This window comes from Petaurus breviceps, unplaced genomic scaffold (assembly GCF_028583685.1).
Source record: "Petaurus breviceps papuanus isolate PSGF00001 unplaced genomic scaffold, PetGlider_PUasm1.0 355, whole genome shotgun sequence".
Lineage (NCBI taxonomy): Eukaryota > Metazoa > Chordata > Mammalia > Diprotodontia > Petauridae > Petaurus > Petaurus breviceps.
In genome coordinates, this window is record NW_027186289.1 from 1,816,472 (window position 1) to 1,841,627 (window position 25,156).

At 43.5% G+C, this 25,156-nt stretch overlaps 2 protein-coding genes across 3 annotated transcripts in view; one reads left to right on the plus strand and one right to left on the minus strand.

Annotated features, from left to right (window-relative positions):
* Window positions 1–24,907, minus strand: LOC138168148 (zinc finger protein 420-like). Of its 2 annotated transcripts, XR_011170042.1 has the most exons (7): window positions 24,693–24,907; window positions 23,437–23,588; window positions 22,863–23,027; window positions 15,406–15,532; window positions 10,741–12,660; window positions 1,176–1,302; window positions 1–944 (listed from the first exon to the last, which is right to left on the minus strand). XR_011170042.1 is itself a non-coding variant. In XM_069097186.1 (6 exons), exons 3-6 carry the CDS (start codon window positions 22,893–22,895, stop codon window positions 1,262–1,264), a joined length of 2,121 nt encoding a protein of 706 aa, XP_068953287.1. In that variant the 5' UTR covers window positions 22,896–23,027; window positions 23,437–23,588; window positions 24,693–24,907; the 3' UTR covers window positions 1–1,261. The 2 variants fall into 2 exon arrangements, 1 of the variants encoding a protein (XP_068953287.1); XM_069097186.1 differs by having other exon boundaries at window positions 1–1,302.
* LOC138168165 (zinc finger protein 3-like) overlaps window positions 1–25,156 on the plus strand; it is a 220,635-nt gene that overhangs the window by 93,168 nt on the left and 102,311 nt on the right. The gene's annotated exons all lie outside the window — the stretch shown is intronic.

Genomic DNA, 25,156 nt, shown 5'->3' on the forward strand with positions numbered 1-25,156 from the left:
TTTTTATTTTTTTTAATTCATGTAATGAAACAAGCATTTCTATAACACAGTAGTATAAAAAAAGATACATGAAATTGCAAATAAACTTCTGACAACTTCCTATTCCTTTCAAATTTTGAAAAGAATTATATCAATGTCTAGTTTTTTCTCCCACCCCTCAGAGTTGGCTACCATTATATACAAATAGGTATGTATGTGTCTCTCTGTACTTGAGTTTCTATGTATACAGTTTCACACTCCTTTACATCTTTTCCAACAATAATAATCAACTCTTATTCCAAATCCTTACACTTCTCATATGCAAAGTTATCATATTTATTTACTCTCTCTCTATATATATATATATATACATATATGTATATATATGTGTATATATATACACACACATACACACCATTCCTTTGATCTATCTTTCTTATTTCTTACCCACTACCAGAGATTTTTGATACTTATTGCCTTACAACAGAGCATAAGATCTAGTACTGCTAAACCTCCTTCTTTTTAATTTTTTTTCATTATTTCCTTTGATATTCTTGACTTTGTTTTCTCAAATGAATTTTCTTATTACTTTTTCTAATTGGGTAAAAAAATTAATTTTTGTAATTTCATTGGAATGATATTGAATATATAAATCAGGTTGGATAAAATTGTCATTTTTATTATATTGGCCCTACCTACCCATGAACAATTAATACTTTTCGAATTATTTAAATCTGATTTTATTTGTATATAAAGTTTTTTTTTATTTGGTTTATACAGTTCCTGTTTTTGTTTTGGCAGTTGAACTCCAATGTATTTTATACTGTCTAGAGTTTGAGGCAATTTGTTTTCTTCCTTTAAGGAGATTCTTGGAGAGTCAAGTATTTCCTGTCCTATTCTGCCACCTTGCCAGAATCCCCATCCATTCTTTGTAGCATGACATTTTCAGTGAAGCTGTTAGACACCTTCAAGGAAGAGGAATATGTCATCAGTGTAAGACACCTGCTTGCTTGTAAATTATTTAACTTGAAAACGTGACAAGGCAAGTGGATGTAGAGTTGGTGAACACAGAAGACTGTGCTCTCAATAAAATTTCTGAGGCTGAGATACAGCAGAATATGGATCTATTCTCTGACCCCTTGTGAAAATTTTCGTCTGACAATTAAAATAAAGAAAAGGGAAGAAAAGGTCCTTACCCAGGGACAGCAGGTCCTGGATATTCTCCAGCATGACCTCCTTGTACAGTTCTTTCTGAGAGTGGTCCAAGAGGCCCCACTCCTACTTAGTGAAGTACACGACCATATCCTTGAATGTCACCAGCTCCTAAACCATCAAAAGTCACATGATTTAGAGCTGAAAGAGAGACTCCAGAATTCATCTAATCCAACCCTTATCAATTTAGAAGAGGAAATTGAAGCCCAGACAAGGAAAAGAGAATGAATTTGCCTAAAATTCATATAACCTTTATGAGTGTCAGAGTCAACATTTGAAATGGAATATGGAGAAAAGGATTTTTACATTTGAAGAATCATGATGGAATAATAAAAGCTAGAAAGATGTCTTATTATGTGTGCTCTCTGAGTGAAGCATAAGAATCTGTGGGGAAGAAAGAGAGGTCATGGATAAATCCTCCTGTGTCCTAAGTGACATATTAAGAATATTCTATGAAGAAGTTGGTAAATACAGTGCATTCTGGGAGAAAAAAAAAAAACTTAACAGTGATCCCTGACCAGAGAACAAAGAAATGATCAAGTCAAATTGTTAAAAGTTTGTAATAAACTATAAAGCACAGAAACATATGCAAAGGGTTCGAAAGAGAGATTACTGGGGCAGCTAGGTGGCACAGTGAACAGAGCACCAGCCCTGGAGTCAGGAGGACCTGAGTTCAAATCCAGCCTCACACAATAAACACAAAAACTAGCCGTGTGACCTTGGGCAACACAGTTAACCCCAATTGCCCTCCAAAAAGCAAATAAATAAAATAAAGAGAGATTACTCACATTCTGGCCTTAGCTAAATGTTATAACATTGTTTGCATTCATGTGAAGAAAAGTTCTCTATTCTCGTACCAAGTGGCTGAGATGACAATGGGTATGAGTCACACTCAAACATCTGTCTTTGCTTTATGATTGCTTTCAATTGTATATGAAATACATTCACTTATTTTAATTTTTAATTATAGAAACATAAGAGTACCTATGTGGGGAAAGGAGGGTTCTTTCTTTCTTTAAAAATGTAAAATTTAATCAAGTGAGGTTAGAAATTGTGCTAATTTATAAGGAAGACAATGGTAGTTTATGGAAAATAAATTATTTTGACATGCTGCTACAATTGCAGAACATTGGCGTTAGGGTTAGTGGGTCAAGAAAATGAGTCAAGAGGCAGTCTGATGGTGATTGTCCAAGAAAGTGTCCACTTCTTCCAATTCTTTGATGCTTGGGAGAGCTCATATATTTTTCCTATTTGATGATGCCAGGTCCAGTGGGCTGGAGAACTTGGATTCAGTCAGAGATGTGCATAGCCTTAGTGGTCATTCAGAGGTTGATGGCTTGAACCCTGGAGGAGACAAACCTGGCAAGGAGGTTAAGCAAATGAAGACCAAACAGGCACAAAAGAAAGTATAGAAAAAGGACAATTTCCTTGGTATAAAAGATAACTGTCCTGGTTGGAATTAAAGATGACTATGGCAAGGCCAAAATGTGGTCAGATATCCCTTTCCTTTCAAAATTGCTCCATGGACATTTAGCACATGGAAAGCAACAGCAGTCACAGAGTCTAATAGTTTTCAAAAACAGGCAACAACTCCCAAAGCCTGTCCTCTCCTTTCCTCATCATAGAGACTAAAAGTTTTTTCTAGATTGGGTAAAGCTGGAGTGGTAGTCAATTCAGTTTTGAAAGTCTCAAAACTTTTCATCTGTTCTGGGCCCCACTCTTGGACAGAGTCAGGGCCTTGAGTAGCAATTAATGGTTGCAATTCCTCCCAGGCCTTGGGCTTAATTGGATATAAACCACAATGGGGGAACACCTTAGGATCTAGGAGTCCAACAAATGCTGGGGTGGCAAAAGTAGCTCACCCAGGAATTCCCTGGTCCCAAACAATTAACTCAACTATCTCCCACACTTCTGAGGGAACATGGGGAGATCTGGGAGGTTTAAGTCAAGAAAATCACTTCCCAATTTCACCATCAGGCCCCTTCCCAACAAGGGAGTAGGGCAAAAGGAGATAATAAGGAAGGAGTGTTCAAACAACAGATCCTTAAACAACATATCCAGGGGACTGGATATGTCTGAGACATCCCTTAGTTTCCCCTTCCATGCCCCTGACTGGACTGGTTAAGGGGAGGGTAGAACCAATTGTTTAGAACAGAGAACTTAGCCATAATAAAGTGGGTAACCTTACCTTCAGCCTAATGCTTGCCCAGAGTTCAGCAAGGGAGATGGAGAAGATGGGGGCACTGCCAAGCCCCAGGTTTCCCCTTCACTCCAAGGCTTGAGAAGACTGGAGGACAGGGGCCTGGGAGGTGGCTCTGTCACTTTTCCAACCTCAGGGACAATCCTTCCTCCAATGTCCCTCCTGGTCAGATGGGCATGGTTCTAGAGGTCTTGGTTCCTAGGGATCCCTCTGGGGGTGGGGGTTCCCTGGAGGGCAATCCTTGGACCAATGACTCTCCTTGCGGCATGGAAAGCAGGCTTCCCCACTGCCCAAATCACTGGGTTTCCTCTGAGAGGGTCCCACTGGGAGAGACAGGCACTTCCCTTAAGGGAAAAAGTCCTGAAGGGACAGAGGCTTGGGAAGGGAGATAGGAAGTACCACTTCTTGTGAGGGAGGGGTTGGGGGGTGCTGGCTGAACTGGATCAGACTTCAAGCCTGGGGGATCTGACTGGCAAGGGGGAAGGTCAGCTGACGCCTGAGGAGGGGGAGGGGTCAGAAGAGGAGATACCTCTAAAACTGCCTTGGGAGTAGGGCCTGAGGCCTAAGTGGGCATCACCTCAGGGGGAGGGGCCAAAGAGGGAGGCACATCAGCAAGACCAGTGGCTGGGACCTGAGCAGGGGCTCCTGAGGGGGGAGGGGCCATGGTGGGAGATGCAGGTAGGAGATATGGATGGTGTAGGAGGCAGGAAACAAGGGGTATTGGGCTAGAGGAAAATGGAAGGGAAATCAAGGGGAAAAGGGTTGGGGAGCAGCAGGAGGGGCTGGGGGAGCTGCCTCAGTGAGACCCATGACTGGGAGCTGAGCAGGAGTCGCCAAGGGGGGGGGGGCTGGGGCCAAAGCTCTGTGGGCCATAGGAAGGGGGTCATTTAATTGGCTCCTACTAACCCTTTGTGGAGGGGCTCTAGCTTCAAGCATCTCACAATCTCTCCTGAGAACCGTGTTCCTAGAAAGTTCAATGCAGGCCATTATATAGGCAACTTCTATTCACCCTCACTCTCTATGGTGTGCTTAATATCTAATATGATATTTTGAGGTCTTGAGCACCCCTAAACCTCAATAGCTATGGGTGCTGGGAGCATCCCCAAGATATTTTTTGTTAAAAATGAGCCAACTGAAAACAAGGGACCCTTGTGAAAAATGAAGTTTGCTTACTGTCATTTGTTATTATAAATCTAACAGTGATTCTGAGGAAAATACTGTTTAGAAGATACATTGAAATTCCAGAATATTAGGGAATTTGACCAGTCTTGGAATGTACGGGGGAATAATAATAATATTGATGATAGCACCTATATCTGAGGATTGTTGGAAGAATACATAATTCTAAAGTGCTTACTGGGGTGGCTAGGTGGGACAGCTGCCCCGAGTCAGGAGGACCTGAGTTCAAATGGGGCCTTAATTTAACACTTACTAGCTATGACCTTGATCAAGTCACTTAACCTCAATTGCCCTGCCTTCCCTCTTCCAAAAAGAAAAACAAATCAATAAAACACTTAACAGTGAGCACAGTACAAATGTTGGGCATTATCACTGGACTTTGGAATCTATAAGATATTGAAGAGAACAATGGAAATGATTTTGCAAGAAGCATAAGATTTTATCTAATTCAATCGATAAAATTGGACTTGAGAAGAACTTGAAAAGTCTGACATTATGGTTAAAAACCAACAAACATGATCATCTTTAATAGTTTTCTTGTGGAATTTGGGAAGAATATCAGACTAATGCTTAGCAATGTGACACCTCTTTTAATTGGAAGAAGAGGCTTTTAAAAACCTGTTAAATTTTTCTAAGATAGTGCAAAATGCTGTTAGAAGGGTCAATTCACTATTGAGTTATTTAAATAGATGTGATAAAAGTCTTTTAAAATAATAATAACAAAATTCCTTTTGCCTTAAATTTTTAGGATTTAATAAGAGATTTAAGGACCACTCCAACCAGTTTTGAGCTAAATTTTTTAACTGTGCTTGGGTAAAGTTACTATGAAATGGACTAAATTGTTGTCATTTGGCAAAAGTCAGGTTAATATCTTATGACAAGGGACTGCTAAAGCTAGTAGGATTGTTTTAAAAACATTATTACTCAATAAAGTATATTTTCCTCGAAACTAGCCTCCTGAAGGGAAGGACTTCTGGCTTACACCATTTATAGCTACCTAAATATTCTAAAGTACTACAGAAAGCAGGCCTCTGAAATTATTTTCTTTTTAAGTTTCTTTAAAGCATCTGCTTTTATTTGACCTGGTCTTAGATCAGTGAAATCTCCCCATACCCATGTACTGTCACCAATATCAATATCACAGAGAGACTGTAACATTCTCTTTTATAACTGGGATGGGGGCAGGGAGGGAATTTAGGGGACCATTCTTTTAGGCTCTGACAATTAAAAACAAAGTTATGAAAGCAGAAGATATAAAGTTTTTTTTCTTTTTGGAGGGGGAAGGTAGGGTAATTGGGGTTAAGTGACTTGCCCAAGGTCACAAGGCCAGTTTTTGTGTTGTGTCTGAGGCCAGATTTGAACTCAGGTCCTTCTGACTCCAGGGTTGGAGCTCTATTCACTGCGCCACCTAGCCGCCCTGTAAACTTTTTTTTCAAGGTTTACGTGCAAAGCAATACTGTTAACTCCCCCCTCTCCCCCCATCCTCTTCTCCCTGCTCTGGATGGATGTTAAATAGCTCCTTTTTGTAGAGGAGGACAGCCTTCCTAGAGGCAAGTAACTGTAACAATGCACTATACAATATTTGGAATCATCATTGTAAAAATGCAGTCTTTAAGACCCACTGAAGAACTCTGAGGACATTTACTCCTCAGAGTCCTCATCACCTTCATCTTTCCAGTTTTTAAATCCTTGAGTAGCAAAAACAAACAAACAAAAGAACCCTGGTCGTAGCAATCTAATTTTTTATTGGGGGCCCATTTATCATGTCACACTCTCTGACCAAAAATAAATAGATAAAGCAAATAAGAAAAAAAAATAAGAACCAAAAAATCCACACACAGTCCACTTAGAAGCATTTGTGGTGGAAAATGTGATGGAGTACAGGCTCTGGGAAACCCCTTGAACTCTGACTGAATCTTCCCACAAGATGAGGCATTTGCCTGAGGCCACAAGCTTTTCATTATAGCTAGGCCCAAATCTTTGTTACTCTTAACTGATAGGGGGGATGGCAATAGGTTATGGGTGGGGGGGGCTCTAATTGATGACCAGATTCCCTGAGTCTGGAAGGAATTCACTAGGCCCAAGCAAACTTGGAGTCAGGATGGTAAAAGTTTATTGTTACGCTTTACACCTGGCAGGGGATCTTAGGGAACCTGCAAGTTTATTGTTATGCTGCACAGAGGGCAAGAGTTCTTAAGGAACCTGCAAACTTAAAGAAGTTGAAGGTATAGTTTTAAGGAGTCAAGACAGTAAATCAGATGTCAATTATGCTAACTAGGTAAGTAAGGGTGGGATTAAGAAGGAGTTAAGGAGTGGTCAGTGCTTAAAGGAAAATGCACTTTTAATGTCAACTGCTCAGGCATATTGTCCATAATTCACTGGGAAATAGCCCAAAGTGGGGCTACCTGGAGGTGTGGTTTTAGGCTTGAAAAGTCACTAAGTCAGCCATCGGTCAAGGGCTGACTGAGAAGTGCCTAGTCTGCCACCCATCAGTGTCATGTTTGACAAGATGGATGTTGGGAACCAAGGCTAATGGAGATTCAGTGTGTGTATAATTGGCTGAGGGGTTAACATATAGATACTGCATTGAAGGATTCATAGATGCAGCTGGCCACTATATGAGGGGGAGATAACATTTGCCTAAGCTAAAATGTTTATAGATGGTTTAGTGAAGGATTCATAGGTGTAGCTTGTTATTGTTCCAAGCAGAAATAAACAGCTCATGAGTTGTTGCTGGGCAGAGTGCTGGCAGGGGAAGGGGCAGAGTTAATGCTCTAAGGCTGGAGGCTGGGGGGAATGTGATTTTACAAACTGGTTTTACAAATTGACTTTACAAACTGTTACAAACATAGACACTCCAAGCACCCCATCATTAACCTAGCCTAGCCCTTACATACCATCCAGTCCTAGATGGATAAGAACTTGAAATTAGCAGTGTTTCTTGGGATCAGGGAACCATAAAATGTTGAGGATTATGGTTTAGGGGTGCATGAGACCCCATAATACCAGTATGACAGGTCCTGCCAAATGAATTTGACTTGTCTTCTCTCAGCCAGAGTCAAGCAAAGTTCATTAAAGAATTGCCTTAATGGGTAGCCTCTTAAGGAGCCTAAGTATTTGTGAAGTTTGTATTGACAAGCGGGTCAGAATGATCTGACACATAGTGAGTCTGCTAAATAATTCTCAGCACCTTCATGGAGGCCAGATGGACCTTATATACAGAAAGATTGTGGAAGGCATCTAGGGGTGGTCTAGAGGAAGAGTTTGGGGAGGGTCTTCGTCAGATGAGGTCAGACTCCAGCAATGAGTGATTAAAGGTGGGAAATAGCTGAAGGCTACCTGGAGATGACAGACAGTGGAGGGCTAGGACAGTTTAAGGGCAACAGATTTGGACATAGACAACTTGATAGAATCAAAAGTAGTAAGCAGCTGGACAATGGAGGGCTAGGCTAGGTTAAGAATAGTAGAGATTTGGGCGGCCAGGTGGCTCAGCGAGTAAGAGCACCGGCTCCAGTGTCGGGATGACCTGGATCAAATCCGGGCTCAGATACTCAGCAACACATCCAGAAATAACTGGCCATGTAACCTTGAGCAAGTTACTTAACCCCGATTGCTTAAAAAAAAAAGAATAGTAGAGATTTGAGCCTAGCTATAGCTCAAAAGGCTTATGGCCTCAGGCAAATGGAAGTTTCAATCAGAGTTTAAGGGCTTTCCCAGAGCCTGTGTCCCATCAAATGGAGGCCCCAGCTTCATTATACCTCTGCTTGCTGATATGCATCTCTTTGGAAGGTGGGGAGAGGCCAGAATGGATTCTCCAAAGCAGACAGAGTATTTGGTCTTGGTTTTCATTGTGCTAGGGGGCTGGGGCTTAATCTCTCTCTGCCTCCTGTCAGCAATGCCTAGGTCCACGGTGGTACCACCAGGCAATACTGTACTGGCACACAAATCTTTCCAGATGTCAACATCATACTTCATGAAGGGATCTTTGTGGATTCCAGAGGATTCCAAACCTAAGAAGGACAGTTGGAAAAAAGCTTCTGGACTGCACCAGGACTTCTCACTGCCAATGGTGATGACCTGATCATTGGGAAGCTCAGTGCTCTCTTCCAGAGAAGAGCTAGATGCAGCAGTGGCCATCTCCTCCTCAAAAGACTGTGGCAATGTAACACAGTTTCCTGATGTCAGCCATGATGCCATGATTTCTCGCTCAGCTGTGGTAGTGAAATTGTCAGGATCTTCATGATGTAGTTTCTTAGGTCATGGCTAACTAGATCCAGGCAAAGTATGGCATAGGGGAGGGCATGACCTGGGAGCAACACAGAGAGAACTTCAGTAGCTCCAAGGAGCTCACAGTATAAAGTATGGCGCCAGATCGTCTCCTGTCATCTCAGTTGGTGACAATTACCTGTTCAGCAGGACCATTCAAGGTCAGAACGCCTCTCTTACTCTGGGCCTCAGCCCCCATAGACAGTCTTTGCAGCCCACACCTACCATCACACACCTGTGGTGTCAGTGATGGAAGGGAAGACAACCCAAGGGGCACTTTCTGCTGCAAAACCACCTGGGCACATTCTTGAGCAATTGGCAACAATGGAGTGCAGCGACATCATTTTTCTTCAAGCAACTGGGGTTAAGTGGCTGACTCAAGGTTACATGGCCAGTGACTTCTGGGTGGGGGCTACGTATCTGAGCCCAGATTCAATCCCAGATCATCCCGACTCTGGGGCCGGTGCTCTTACTCACTGTGCTACCTGGCCACCCCTTAATATCATCTTTGGAGAGTGGACGTTGAAGAGAGAGGACATGGGATGGCCCCTCGAGGAAGTGAGAGGCAAGTGCAAGCTGGAGAAGACTTCATGGTTCTCAGAAATTTTGCTTTTTTTGGGGGGTAGAGCAGTTGGGGTTAAGTAACGTGCCCAAGGTTACACAGCTAGTTTTTTGTGTGTGGGTGTTAAGTGTCTGATGCCAGAACCAAACTCAGGTCCTCCTGACTCCAGGGCCAGCGCTTTAAGACTCACTGCATCACCTAGCCGCCCCGTTCTCAGAAATTTTTAAAAGTATTTTTTAAGAACTATAGGGAAAAGCCAGGCATGTAGTGAATACTGTAGAAATGAACTGTTCCTACATTTTAATTGACTGCACTAACTCCATACTAAATAACTCCACACTGGGTTTTCAATGTCATTAGATGTGATTACTAAAATGTCAAGGGAGAGAAGATGACTGATTTTCCTTGGAACATCTTTTGAAAATGCATTCTACTGAATTTTTGTTTTTCTCTTTTCTTATAACTTAAAAAAAAGAAGCTGCCAAGGCAGGTTACTTTTGATCTTAATGTTGTAGACCTTAAATATATCTATTATTGAATGTGACAAAATGTTTGAAAAGTTAATCGTGGGATATATTTTGTTTTAATTAAGAAACTAATGGTAATGATCAATGACTAACTCTTGGGAGAAAAGCATAGCAAAGTCCTCTGAAGAGACCTTTGCCTGTAAGGTTCCTTTGGTCTTCTGACTTAGCCTGTGAAAAGATCTCCCCAGCCCTGCTGACAGTGTTCAGAGATACTGTAAGGCTGCAATTAAGGTACTAGGACCTCTCCCAGTCAAACTAAGGAAACTTAGTGGTTAAACTTTAAATAATAAGTGAGTTTTATTTCCCATCATTTAGAAAAACATGAAATAATATCTGTTAATAATTAGCATATAGGAAAATTACATGTTTGAACCAATGATTCACTGGGTGTAAACTAGTGCTCACTGTCTTCATCCAAGACTACAGAACGCACCATTTGTGCTGACTGTCCTCCTTATCCAACTCAACCAGCTTGCCTCCCCATCGCTTCCTGTGGCAGTTGTTCCCTTCTACTTACTCGGTGGATTAAAGCTTTTTAACTCCTATTGGCAATCTGTCCTCTGAAGCCCACCAAATGCACTGCCCCTTCCTCTAGCCTACATACAGACAAGACCAAGTGGGGACTTTGAAAACCTATCAAACACTTATTTAAATATAATTTAGAACATATATGCATGAGGTGAATTTTGCCTTCCAATAAGCATACTGAATGCATGTTGCATGAATTTGAACCAACACTCACAGATTACTGTCACATGAACACAATAATTATATCCTCTCCTCACAAGATGAATGAAGATCCTAGGGTTTCTCACCAGTATGAATTCTCTGAGATAAAGCAAGACTGGAGGTGAGTCTGAAAGTCTTTCTACATTGAATATATCCATAAGGTTTCTCTCGACTGTGGATTTTCTGATGTGTAGCAAGATGGGAGCTCTGTGTGAAAGCTTTTCCACATTGATTACATCCATAAGGCTTCTCTCCACTATGGATTTTCTGATGTGTAGCAAGATGGCCCCTCTGTGTGAAAGCCTTTCCACACTGATTACACTCAAAAGGTTTCTCTCCAGTATGGATTCTCTGGTGTTTGGCAAGACTGGAGCTCTGTGTGAAAGCCTTTCCACACTGATTACATCCATAAGGCTTCTCTCCAGTGTGGATTTTCTGATGTGCAGCAAGATGGCCCCTCTGTGTGTAAGCCATTCCACACTGATTGCATACATAAGGTCTCTCTCCAGTGTGGATTCTCTGATGTGCAGCAAGATGGGAGCTCTCTGTGAAAGCCTTTCCACATTGATTACATACAAAAAGTTTCTCTCCACTATGGATTTTCTGATGTGCAGCAAGATTGCCTCTATGTGTGAAAGCCTTTCCACATTGATTACATTCAAAAGGTCTCTCTCCAGTATGGATTTTCTGATGTGCAGCAAGATGGCCCTTCTGTGTGAAAGCCTTTCTACATTGATTACATTCAAAAGGTCTCTCTCCAGTGTGCATTCTATCATGTAAAGCAAGAGCATATTTCTTTCTGAAAGTTTTTCCACACTGATTACATTCAAAAGGTTTCTCTCGAGAACGGATTCTCTGATATGCAGTAAGACTGAAGCTCTCTGTGAAAGCCTTTCCACACTGATTACATTCAAAAGGTCTCTTTCTCCTGTGGATTTTCTCATGTGTAGCAAGATGGCCCCACTGTGTGAAAGTTTTTCCACACTGATTACATTCATAAGGTTTCTCTCCAGTGTGGATTCTCTGATGTGCATCAAGATTGGAGCTCTTTGTGAAAGTCTTTCCACACTGATTACATTCATAAGGTTTCTCTCCAGTGTGGATTCTCTGATGTGCAGCAAGACTGGAGCTCTGTGTGAAAGTCTTTCCACACTGATTACATTCATAAGGTTTCTCTCCAGTGTGGATTCTCTGGTGTGCAGTAAGACTGGAGCTCTGTGTGAAAGCTTTTCCACACTGTTTACATTCAAAAAGCTTCTCTCCAGTATGGATTCTCCTGTGGCCAATAATTAGTGATCTGTGGCAAAAAGTCTTCCCACATTCATGACATTCATAAAACTTTTCCCCAGTATGAATATGAATCTTCTGAGGTCTATCAAGATCTGAGTTCCAACCAAAGGCCTTCCCACACTGAGGACAGGCATATCTTTTCATCCCAGGGTGAGATCTAGTCTGGCAAGGAGGAGATGAGTGATGGGATGAGGTTGCTTCCCATTCATTATATTCATCAGGCTCCTTTCTAATGGGAATTTGCTGATGAGAGATGAGCTTAGAGTTCTGACTGAAGGCCTTTCCACCTTTATTACTTACACAAAACATTTCTCCAGTATTACTTTTCTGATGTCTAATGAGGTCTGAACTCCAACTCAAGGCTATTTCCCACTGATTACTTGGATATACTGGCATTTCAGGAGGCTTCTCATGGGACTGAAAATGCTCTGCCTGTTCAGTAAAACATCTGCTATACTCATCATCCTGAAAACAGTCATTCCCTGAGGGCATTTTCTTACAGTGATTTAGGATAGAAGATTGTCTGACTCTTTTTCCAATTTCATCAAATTCACAGTCACTCTTTGGATTTTTATCTAACTTGATATTAAAGTCATGGATCTCTCTCAAATGGAAGCCACAGGGACTATCACTCATGAATCTTTGCAGGTCACAGTCTTCCACAAAAATCCTCAGCTTTCTAGTTATTTCAGTTACCTTGAACTTGGTCTCTATATCTGAAGAAAACAAACAATCAAACACATATACACTAAAAGACATATACTCACATAAATATATGCAATATCAATGGTTACTATAGATTTATGAAGCTTGTGACCTTCTCATCACCAATCTAAATGCAACAAAACTTCATGGATTTGCTCTTGGAGCAAACATTGGCATTAAATAGACTATGTCAGTGTGAGGAGAAGAGACAGACTGGATGTGAGAATGACAAAGGAGATGTGCACCACAAAGGGCTGGACCCAGCAGAGACTAAACATTCACATTCAACAAAAGGAGCAGCCCCAAGGCAAGGTCACTACCAGAAGACTTGATGTCAACAGATCAGTTTTTCTCCATGGGAGAACAGTTTGTTGCTAACCTGGAGGGGAAGTTGAGCCAACATAAGGTTTTCAACATTCAAGCAGGAAAGGAGTGGGCAGTTTTCAGAGATTTATTGTACAGCTTCACGTTTCCTCATCTGGGCCAGAACCTTGTAAACATCCAAACTGGTCTGATGAAAATGATGGGGAAAATCAGAAGGTGGTAAATAAGAAACGAGAACTCTACATGGCTCCCAGGTTATTTCATCCATCTCTAAGATGGCAATTTTAACTCCACTAAGAGTTAAATGCAAGCAAAGGTTAGAGAGATGCAGGATTCTTGGCTCAATAAGAAGGTATATGAAAGCCAGTTTTGTGCTGATAGTAACAATGTGAACTGCTTTTATGATGCCCTCAAGTCTACTTATGGGTCAAAGACCTGCAGTGCATTTGAATGACTCAGTGCTGAGGGAATTATATTGATTGGTGATAAGGACTCGATCCTGGAGAGATGGACTGAACACTTCCATAGCACCCTAAAAGCTACTGACCATTTATACTTAGGCTGTACTCAACCCTCTCAAGTCATTCTCCAACTAACTGGTAAACCCACAATTTACAGTTCTTATCATAAAAAAAGAGAGTTGAAATAAATATTTGTTAAAATATAACGTAGGTTTTATTTGTGTTTGGTTGGATTTTTTTTTTGCCTTAATCATCTTGGGAAAGAGACCTAACAGTGGTATGGCTGGGCCAAAGGGTAGAAATTGTTTGAAATGAGTCTTTGGGCATAATTTCAGATTGTTCTACAAAATGGATGGATCAGTTCACAGTTCCATCAGCACTGAATTAGGGCCCAGTCTTTCCACAGCCCCTCCAACGTGGCACTTGCCCCTTCAACCATTTTAGCCAACATGAGAGGTGTATAACTGAGTTCAACCCCAGCACCTTTGCTCCATGAGATATAATGTCCCAAGCCCTATGGTCTTTTAATGTAGAATCTGTGAGGACTTGTGTTATCTTAATGGTAGGTCCAGAGTCTTTACATTGTATTTTTCTTGTTGCTTATGATATTTTCTTCTTAGTTTGGGAGCTTTGAAACTTGGCTATAATGTACCTGTAAGGATGCATCTTGCTATCTGTTTCGGGGGGGGTCAATGGTGAATTTTTTCCTATTTCTACTTCACCTCTTGTTCTAGAACTTCAGGGCAATTTTCCTTAATACTATCTTTTAAAAAAAAATTTTTTTAAGCAATTGGGGTTAAGTAACTTGCTCAAGGTTACATGGCCAGTTATTTCTGGGTGTGGTGCAAGTATCTGAGCCCAGATTCGATCCCCAGGTCATCCTGACACTGGAGCCAGTGCTCTTACTCGCTGTGCTACCTGGCCTCCCCCGTTAATACTATCTTGAAATATTGTATTGAGGCTATTTTTTTTCATGCTTTTCAATAAGTCCAACAATTATTGTGTTGTGTCTCCTTGATCTATTCTCCATATCATTTGTTTTTCTAATGAGATATTTCACATTCTCTTCTACTTTTTCATTCTTTTGGTTTTGGGTGTTTCTTGGTGCTTTATAATTTTATTAGCTTCCTCTTGCCCAAATCCAGTTATTATGAAATTATTTTCTGGGGTGGCTAGGTGGCACAGTGAATAGAGCCCCAGCCCTGGAGTCAGAAGGTACTGAGTTCAAATATGGTCTCAGAGCTTAACACTTACTAGCCACGTGACCTTGGGCAAGTCACTTAACCCCAATTGCTCCTCCAAAAAACAAAAGCAAAAAAAAAAAGAAATGATTTTCTTTCTCAAGTTATTAGATCTTTTTTTTCAAATTGGTTGACTTTCTTTTTATAATTTTCTCGATTTCCTTGCTCTTACTTTTCCCTAATATTTCCTGCCTCTTTCATTTGATGTTTGAAGGCCTTTATAAGTTCTTCCAATGCCTCTTTTTGGGTCTGTGACCATGTGACACTTCTGTTTGAAGTAAGAGGGCTTTTTAAACTTCACTTTCTTCCTCTGAGAATGAACCCAAATCTTCTCTATCTCAAGCTACCTGACTGATGGTAAATTATTTAACTTTAAAAGACTACAAGCCAAGACCAAAGTGAATAGAGAACTGGTGCCCACAGAAGACTGTGTACTCAATGCAGTTTCAAGGGTCTAATTTTTTTTTCTTAAGCAATCGGGGTTAAGTAACTTGCTCAAGGTTACACGGCCAGTTATTTCTGGGTGTGGTGCTGAGTGTCTGAGCCCGGGATTCGATCTCCAGGTCGTCCCAACACTGGAGCCGGTGCTTTTACTCGCTGAGCCACCTGGCCGCCCCTTCAATGCAGTTTCTTAGCTTGAGATGCAGCAGAGTATGGAACCATTTTCTGCCACTTGTGCAAATTTTGGCCTGACAATTAATGCCAAGAAAAAAGAGGAAATAGTCCTTACCCAGGGACAGCAGGTTCTGGACATTCTCCAGCATGACCTCCTTGTACAGCTCTTTCTGAGAATGGTCCAAGAGGCCCCACTCCTCCTCAGTGAAGTCCACAACCACATCCTTGAAGGTCACCAACTCCTAAACCATCAAAAGTCACTTAATTTAGAGCTGAGAGACTTCAGAATTCTTCTAGTGCAAACCTTACCAACTAAAAGGAAGGAACTAAAGCAGAGAAGGGATTTGGTAAAACTAATATAACTTTTATGAGTGTCAGAGTCAACACTTGAAACCAGGAATTGAGAGCCCAACAAAATATTGAGAAAAGCATTTTACATTTGAAGTGACAATCATGTTGGAATAATAAAAGGTGGGGAAATGTTTAAATACACAGTGCTTCTCCCAATGGAATTAGAGAGAAGGTATGTGCTCTGTCAGTGAAGTATAAGAATTCGTGGAGGAAAAAGAGAGAAAATTATGAGAAATTCCCTTCCACTAAGAAATATACTAAGTGACATATTAATAAGAAAATTCCATGAAGAGTTGTGATAAGCTGGGAAGTACTGTATATTCTTGGGGAGAAAACTGAACAGTTATCAATGAGGAGAGAACAAAGAAAAAGCAATGGTCTAGTAAACTTCCTTAAAGTCAGAAATCAATTCTTAATTAGATGAAAGTATGAAAAGGATTCTAAAGAGAGGTTACTCACAAGCTGGCTTCAACTGAGTGTAATGAGACTGTCTGCAGCCAAGGGAAGAAGAGTTCTCTATTCTTATACTGAAAGCTGAGATGACACTGAGTAGGACGTGACATTGGCAAAAACAACTGCTGCCGGGGTAGAGCCAGGATAAGAGAGTAAAAGCAGGAACTTGCTTGAGTTCTCCCCCAAAACGTCTCTAAATCCCTATAAAAAAAATGACTCTAAACATTCTAGAGCTGCACAAGGCACAAAATGAGAGTGGCACAAATCTCCAGCCCAAGACACCCTGGAAGGTCCACAGGAAGGATCGACTGCACTGGGCTGGGAGCAGAGCACAGTCCAGCATAGGCTGTGCTGGCACGGACAGGGCCAGAGCAGGCCTTAGGGGACTAAATCACTGGCAGCTGCGGCAAGTTCCAGACTTTTCATCCCACAAATGCCAAAGACAGCACAGAAGGTCAGTGGGAAAACTCTGTGGGATGTGGTCCAGCAGTGGTGGCGGGGACAGCAGCAGCAGTGGCTACTTCTGGGGCTCTGGGCCCACAAAAGGTGAGCATCAAGCAGCTGATCAGAGGGGGATTGTAGGGATCTCTTTGATGGCACTGAGGCAGGATTCTCTTGCTTTGCACTGCTTAGATCTGGGTTGCAGTCCTGGGGTGATGAGGAGCACCGGTGTGGCAGAGCTTGTGGCTGCAGTGGAGAGGGAATCCTCCTCACAGTTCCAAGGCAAAAAACAGTTCTTTCCTGGCACAGGCCAGGAAAGAGTAAACACCTCTCCTTTGATCCTACAACTTGGAAGAGCTGAAAATTTACAGGACCTTAGAAATATCTCTGAAAACAGCTGCACAAAACCCCTGAAGCTTCAGACAGTACACCTACTGCTCACCCCCAGTGGAAGCAGAGTCCTACCTTGACAATGAATTAGAAAGTCAAAATATTTGGAGATGAAAACATACAACCAGAAGAAGACAATAAAGTCAAAGCTCCTGCATCAAAAAGCCTCCAAGAAAAATAAGAATTGGTCACAGGCCATGGAAGAGCTCAAAAAAGATTCTGAAAATCAAGTAAGAGAAGTAGACCAAAAATTGGGAAGAGAAATGAGAGTGATGTGAGAAAATAATGAAAAAATAGACTAACCCAAATGGCAAAAGGGGTCCAAAAATCCAATGAGGAGAATACCTTAAAAAGCAGAATTGGCCAAATGGAAAAGGAGGTCCAAAAGGTCACTGAAGAAAATAATTCCTTTAAAATTAGAATAGAGCAAATGGAAGCTAATGACTTTATGAGAAATTAAAAAATTATAAAACAGATCCAAAAGAATGAAAAAAATAGAAGACAATGTGAAATATCTCATTGGAAAAATCACTGACTTGGAAAATAGATCCAAGACAGATAATTTTAAAATTACTGGACTGGCTGAAAGCCTTGATCAAAAAAAGGACCTAGTGGGGCAGCTAGGTGGCACAGTAAATAGAGCACTAGCCCTGGAGTCAGGAGGACCTCAGTTCAAATCTGGCCTCAGAAACTTGACACTTACTAGCTGTGTGACCTTGGGCAAGTCACTTAACTTAATTGTCTACCTCCTTCTCAAAAAAAAAAAGGCTCCTAAACATCATCTTTCAAGAAATTATCAAGGAAAACTACTCTGATATTCTAGAACAAGAGGGGAAAATAGAAATGGAAAGAATCCTCCAATCACCTCTTGAAAGAGATCACCCCAAAAAACCTCCTAGGAATATTGTAGCCAAATTTCTGAGTTTCCAAGTCAAGGAGAAAACATTGCAAGCAGCCAGAAAGAAACAATTAAAGTATTGTGGGAACACAATCAGGATAACACAAGATCTAGCAGCTTCTACATTAAGGGATCGAATGGCTTAAAATATGATATTCCAGAGTTCAGAGGAGGTCAGATTAAAACCAAGAATCACCTACCCAGCAAAACTGAATATAATACTTCAGGGGAAAAAGTAGATATTCAATGAAATAGAGGACTTTCAAGAATTCTATTTTTTTACTTTTTGGAGGGGGGAGGGCAGGGCAATTGGGATTAAGTGACTTGCCCAAGGACCCAGGGCTAGTAAGTGTTAAGTGTCTGAGGCCAGATTTGAACTCAGGTCCTCCTGACTCCAGGGACAGTGCTCTATTCACTGAGCCACCTAGCTGCCCCAAGAATTCTTGATGAAAAGACCAGAGCTGAATAGAAAATCTTACTTTCAAATACAAGAATCAAGAGAAGCATGAAAAGGTAAACAGGAAAGAGAAATCGTAGGGGATTTATTAAAGTTGAACTGTTCACATTCTTAAATGGAAAGATGACATCTGTAACTTATGAGATATTTCTCAGTATTAGGGTAGCTGGAGGGAATACACATACATACATATACATATATTATATATAATATACATACATGTACGTATGTATATGTGTGTATATACATAGAGGGCAGAGGGTGAGTTGAATATGAAGGATGAAATCTAAAAAATAAAATTAAGGGGTAAGAGAAGAATATACTGGGGGAAGGAGAAAGGGAGAGATAGAATGGGGTAAAATATCTCACATAAAAGAGGCAAAAAAAACCTTTTACAATGGAGGGGAAGAGGAGGGAGGCAAGAAGGAATAAGTGAACCTTACTCTCATTAGATTTGGCTTAAGAAAGGAATAACATACACACTCAATTGGGTATCTTACCCTGTAGGAAAGTAAGACAGAAAGGGATAAGGTGGGAGAAGGGAGGGTAGACTGTGGGAAGGGGTAGTCAGAAGGAAACACCTTTGAAAAGGGCCAGGATCAAAGGAGAAAACAGAACAAGTTGGGGGGGTGAGATAGGATGGAGGGAAATATAGTTAGTCTTTCAAAGCATGACTATCATGGAAGTGTTTTGCACAACTATACGTGTATAACCTATACTAAACTGCTTCCTTTCTCAATGAGGGTGGGTGAGGAGGGAAGAAGGGAGAGAATTTGGAACTCAAAGTTTTAAAAACAAATGTTAAAAAACTGTTTTTCCTTGCAACTGGGAAATAAGATAGACAGGCAATGGGGTATAGAAATCTATCTTGCCCTAAAAGAAAGTAAGGGGGAGGAAAATGAGTGGGGGGGAGGTTGATAGAAGGGAGGGAAGACTGGGGGAAGGGGTAATCTTTGGGTAGGGAGAGGAGAGAGAGATGGGGAGAAAATTGGGAACTCAAAATCTAGAAATGAATATTGAAAGCTAAAAATAAATTAATTAAAAACAGCTGCTGTCAATGTTTTATGATTGCTTTCAGTTGTTAATGGAATACATTCATTTTACTATTTAATTATAGAGAAATAAGAACAACTATATGGGAAAAGGAATATTCCTGCCTCCATTAAAAAGGCAAAATATCATGGGCTGGGAGACCGCATTATTGCATAAGACATATTTTATTTCTGAAAAATAAATGAAATCAACATGCTGATAGAACATTGGGGATCAGGAATCAAGAGAATAAGTCCAGAAGCAGAGTGATGGACATCATTCAAGTTCGAATGGCCACATCTGCAAATCCTTTGATACTTGGGAGGGCTCATCTACTTTTCAAAGCTGCTGCATGGAGAACATGTTTGGCCAATACATTTGGAATCTGATGACCTTCCATTCTGAGCAGAATATTTTCACAAGTTGCATTATTTAAAGCAATTCTCTTTCATGGAGATAAAAACCTTTTTTCACTTTTTTGTCATTTTGATTCTATTTTAAATGACATGCTTATTATCTATAATCTATATTTCACTTTTAGAATGCTTTATTCCTATCACTGAACTTCTGAGTAATTATGAAATTTATAAGTCTTTTCCTGATTCATTAAATCCCCAAGTATTTACAAAATTTTTCTTTTCACTGGGTATTCTGAGTCATTATCCTTCACTGCACTGTATTTATTCATAGTATGAACAACCCTTGTAGTAAGGCCATGCTTTTATTCAGTGACACTATACCTATTCAGTCGCTAACTTGCTCTTAAGAGAAGCTCTTCCACATTTGTTTCCTTCCCCATCCTCCCCCATTCACTCTTCCCCACCGTAGACTGAGATCACGTCCTCCAACCCTCCACAGAAGGTGAGGGGCAGCTCACCCACTTCCACATTTGCACAGGGAAGCATCACTTTGGAACTTCTCACAGACTCTGCCACCATGTGCCAATGTCTGCTGTCTTTTGTCCTGAATCTTTTCTTTTGGTGTATTGTGTTGCCCTTCAAAGTGCAAACTCTATGGGAAGAGGACCATCTGTCTTCTTTTCTTTTGGAATCACCAGGCCTCAACACAATGCATGGCACAAAGAAGTTCCTTAATAAGTGATAACTGACTAGTGAATAAGCAAACACTCTATTCTGAGCATCTTGCTTTTTATTTTGCTTTAACAGCTCATCCTGACCTAGACATGACTTTCTTCTGTAGTCTCCTTGCCCCTTACTTCCTGCCACCTGCTCTGATCTGATGACGCTGGCCTCCTTTACACACCAGGAAGAACACGCTCCATCTCTAGGGTGGGGGCATTGTCTCTGGCTCTCCAGAATGGCTGGAATTCTCTGCTTCCTCATTTAGGCCTCCTGGGGCCCTTCAAACCTCCACCAAAAGCCCGCCTTCTATTTTCCCAGATCCTCTTCATTCTAGGGCCTCCCTTCTTTTCTTTATACCCCAGAACGTGTCTATAGCTTGTTTGTACATAACTCTGTGCTTGTTGTCCCCCCCACCCCCATTAGAGGGCCAACACTGCCATTAGCCTCTTTGCACAAGCCCTACTAGGTGCACTGCCTGGTCTTTTGGCACTTGAAAAGTGTGGAGTGAATAACTGCCTGCATTCTGTCCTTCTTACAACCTCTTCATGTGACCTTGCAGTGTCTTCTTTCCTTCATTCTCCAAGAAAGTGGGAGCCTTGTTTTCACAAAGGTCAATCAATATGGCCCCATCCTGTGCTCCTCATCAGTTAGCACAGGCAATCATGCCCCAGACACAGGTCCCGCACATTTAACCTTCCTGTCAGCTGGCCCCTTCCAACTGACTTCAAACATACCCATCTCCCCCATCTTTAAGGAAGCCTTCCCTAAACCCTCACTGCCTTTCTATCTCACCTCCTTGACTCCGGCAAACTCCCTGAAACATGTGGCTGGACTTTCCTCTGTCCTCTCCCACTCACTCCTGTTACTGCTCAGATGTTTCAGTGGGTCTGCCTCTTCCAGACCCCAGCAGAGGATTTCTGAGCAGAGATCCAGGAGTGGTTTGCCATTTCCTGCTCATGCTCCTTTTAGAGAGGATGAACTGAGGCAAACAGAGTTAAGGGACTTCAAGCCCAGTGCTCTCCCAGGGGGCCGCCTGCTGTCACCCCATCACTCCACCCTTTACAAAGTACTTTATTTCTGGCTTTCATGCTTCCTTTCCTGAAAGTGCTCTCTGCAAACTTAGCATTGATGCTTTAATCCCCACAACTGATGGTCTTTTCTCAGCCCTCTTCCCAGCTGACCTCTTCTTCATGCAATATTCCTGACTACCCATCTTCTACAAGGAGCCATTCTGGGTCCACCATCTCTCCTTGGTTTCCTGTAATTTACCTTACACAATGGGCCTACTATGTGCAGGCACCAGCACGTTACAAGCGTCATCTCATCTGATGCTCACACTCACTGCTATTCAGGTCCCACTGCCGCCATTTCACAGGAAAGAAAGCAGACCAACCCTCTAGGGAGTGTCTGAGGCCAGATTTGACTCAGGTTTGCTGAATCCGAGCCCAGAATTCTGCCCACTGTACCAAACAGCTTCTGATTGTGAAGTAACTGCATGTGTATGTATGCACACAGGCACGTCTGAAGTTATTTACACATTGTCTCATTTTCCTTTTCCATCCTTGGAAGCCCAAGAGCCTTCGTGTTCCTTGGACCAGAGCAGATGTTTAATAAAACCTCTCTGTTGGTGACCTGACTGAAGCCATTGGAAAGTGAGCTCCTGAGGGGAGGGGCTGCTCCCCACCCCTCAGCACAGATCCTGGCCCAGAATCAATGCTTGCTGAGGCCCCAGACCATGGGGACTGGAGCCATTCTCTCATTCTCTGCATCCCAAGGTGTGATAATACAGTGTTCAAGGAAGGGGTCCCATTGTGAATCAAGGCTGGGGCCTGCTGAGGTTTTGTGGCTCAAATGTAGAAAGGCCATACGGGACATTCTGGGTGAAATCTTATGATTTTCCTAAACCACTTCATGACTTTCTTCAGATAATTAATGTCTTTCCAAGGCTGGTAAGATCTGATGACCTCACCCCAAAGAGCCCCAAGGTCCCGACCTGCCAGGTCCCTAAAGAACTTCCCAGAAGAGGCTCCTTTGCCTGGCCCCTGACTCTGCCAGAGCCTTCCCTCTCTGGGTGCCTCCCATCCGTACTCCAGAGAGCTCATCTGGACACTGCTCATGACATGTTTCCTCCCCATTAGACTGTGAGCTCACGGAGGGCAGGAGCTGTTGTTTTTATGAAGCATCCTTTGCATCCCCAGTAGGTCAGCTCAGTGCTGGGCACAGAGGGGACACATTAGAAACGCTTATTGACTTGACCTAAGAAATGGGAAATGAGAGGGACTCAGAGAGACCTGGGAAGGCTTGTGTGGCCTGAGGCAGGAGGACATGAACAGAACCAGGAGGACAATTTCTGTTCTGCAGACAGCCCTGCCAAGGTCAGCCTGTGTCTGGCAGAAGGAAGCTTCCTTGGCTCTCTGGGATTCCAGGTTTGCTGATGCTGGTCAGGTCTGTGGATGGACTGCACTCACCTGGGAGGAGGGTCTCTGGGCGCCAGGGGCCATTCCCTCTGGTTCTAGGATCTCTCCTAGGAACAGGCTTTGGGCTCTGCAAGCTGACCTGGTGATGGGAGAAGAGTCTCAGATTGGGGGAGACGCTGACTTTGACTCCTCTTCCCAGGGTGGACGTTGACCTGCCTGGAATGACAGAGGGTGAGCTCTCAGGGCCATTACAAAGGCTCTGTCTTCAGGAGAAAGACTCCCCCACTGGCCTCTCCATTCTCATGGGTCACACAGGATGAGCCTGAGGTCCCCCCAAGGTCTCCCCAGCTTCCCCAGATCAATTCCTGGGTGCTCTTCCCAAGGGTGTCTCTGAGACAAAAGGCAGCTTTGAGCCTGAAGAATTTCGTGAATGAAAATGGCTCTAAAACTGGCCTCGACCTTCACACAGTGACATGTCCTTTCCCTCAGCAAGTACACACATGTCTCCGGGGACACATGTGTTACATGTATAGGACCCAGCACACAGCAATGGGAAGCAAACCCACAACCCACTGGCCTTGGACTCCTGAGCCCTGGGTTCAGATCCTGTCCCTGCCCTTATTACCTGTCACTGGAAGCAAGTCTCTCTCCCTGCCAGGGCCTCAGCTGGTGTGGCAAGAAGGTCCTTCTAGGCCCCCAAGCAGGTGACAAGCCTTGATAATGTAACACTCCTTCAGTAGGGTTTCATTCTCATTCACTGGGCCTTCATCTGAATTCCTGGCAGGGGAACATGGATGGAGTTAGGAATAGTTGAGGTCCACTCAGGCCTCAGACACTGGCTGGCTGTGTGACCCTGGGCAAGTCACTTCACCTCTGGCTGCCTCAGTTTCCCCTTGTGGAAAAGGAGGTGCCTACCTCACAGGATTTCTGTTGGAAATCAGGGACATATTTGTAAGGCCCAAGGCAAACCCACAGGGCACAGAAATGCCAGCCAGGAGCAGTTCCTTTCCTCCTGAATAAGGGACACAGAAATGCTGCCTGACACCCAAGGAGGTCAGAGGAGGGTGAGGCCCAGGAAGGACCAGATGCTGGACAGTGATCAGCCCCCAGGGGAGTGGAGAGGTGGGGGATTGAGCCCCAAGCTCCCCTCCTGATCCCTTCCCAGGAGCTCCCTGCCCCCTCTGCTCCTCCCCCATCCTCAGGGAGCCAGCCCCACCCCCTCAGGAGGGTCCCCAGAGCACTCCCACTCCTTCAGATGATGTCAGTCTTCCTTCAGGGAAATGAAGGGGTCATTGACAAGGAGAGGTGGCATTTATACAGCACCTACTGTATGAGCTTTGAGATCTCAATGGGTCCCCCACCACCTTGGCAGGGAGAGGTACAGGCTGCTGTCACCCCTACTTTACAGATGAAGAAACTGAGGCAAGCAGGGCCACAGAGTCAGGACACACGTGGCATGGCCTGAAGCTGGGATTTGGGGCTGGGGGCTACTCCCCCTCCCCTGTTACAGGGAATGTGGGGGCTGGGAGAGGGGGGCACCGAATCCTCGCCCATCCTCCCAAGAGCACCCGGGGGGCCAAGCGAGAAGCCCCCCCCAACGGGGCCACCCCCATTCCCCCTCCAGACCAGGAGACCCTCCCCCAGTTACACACGGAGGTCCCAGCCCCTCCCCCACAATCACTCACAATGTGGACTCACTGAAGACCCCTCCACCCCGTCTCACACACACGCACACACACGCGTGCACACACGCACGCACGCGCATGCACATGCACGCACACATGCACACACGCGCGCACACATGCACGCACGCACACACGCACACGGACCCAGGGACCCGCACACGCGCTCCCCCCGGCAGAGGCTGCATCACTAACTAACCAGAGCTGGGTCCTGGGGCTTTGGGAAGAGGCAGAGGGGAAGGAGGGGGCCCCGGGGGAGCTGGGACACAGGGCCACGCCTGCGCACTGACTCCCCCCCCCCCCCCACCCACACAAGTCCAGTCACTTGGAAAAGCTGGGCCTGCGCACTGGGAGATTCCCAGCATGCCCTGAGGCTCTGCCTAGGCAGCCTCAGGAGGAAGGGCTGAAACAGTCGTGACGTCACTGCGCAGGCGTTCTGGGACACGCCCCCCTTCTGGGATCAGAGCATTGGTTATGGGGCCTGTGACGTCATTCTCCAGGCCCCCTCTTTCCTACTTCCCGTTCTGGGCCGTCCTCCTCCGGAGTGTAAGCCCCTGGAGGGCAGGGTCAGTTCTTCTGCACATACTAGGCGCCTAATGTGTGCTCACTGCTCCAGGGACCCCTTGAGCACCCCAGAGGTACTGCTGTTGTCATCCCAGTCTA

Coding starts and splice junctions, on each gene's coding strand:
- LOC138168148 (XM_069097186.1), bottom strand. CDS start 22,895: ATGGCCCCTGGCGCCCAGAGACCCTCCTCCCAG. Junction 15,533..22,862: donor CCCAGAGACCCTCCTCCCAG/GTGAGTGCAGTC, acceptor TTGATGGTTTAG/GAGTTGGTGACCTTCAAGGA. Junction 1,303..10,740: donor ATCTCAGAGAATTCATACTG/GTGAGAAACCCT, acceptor TTGATGGTTTAG/GAGCTGGTGACATTCAAGGA.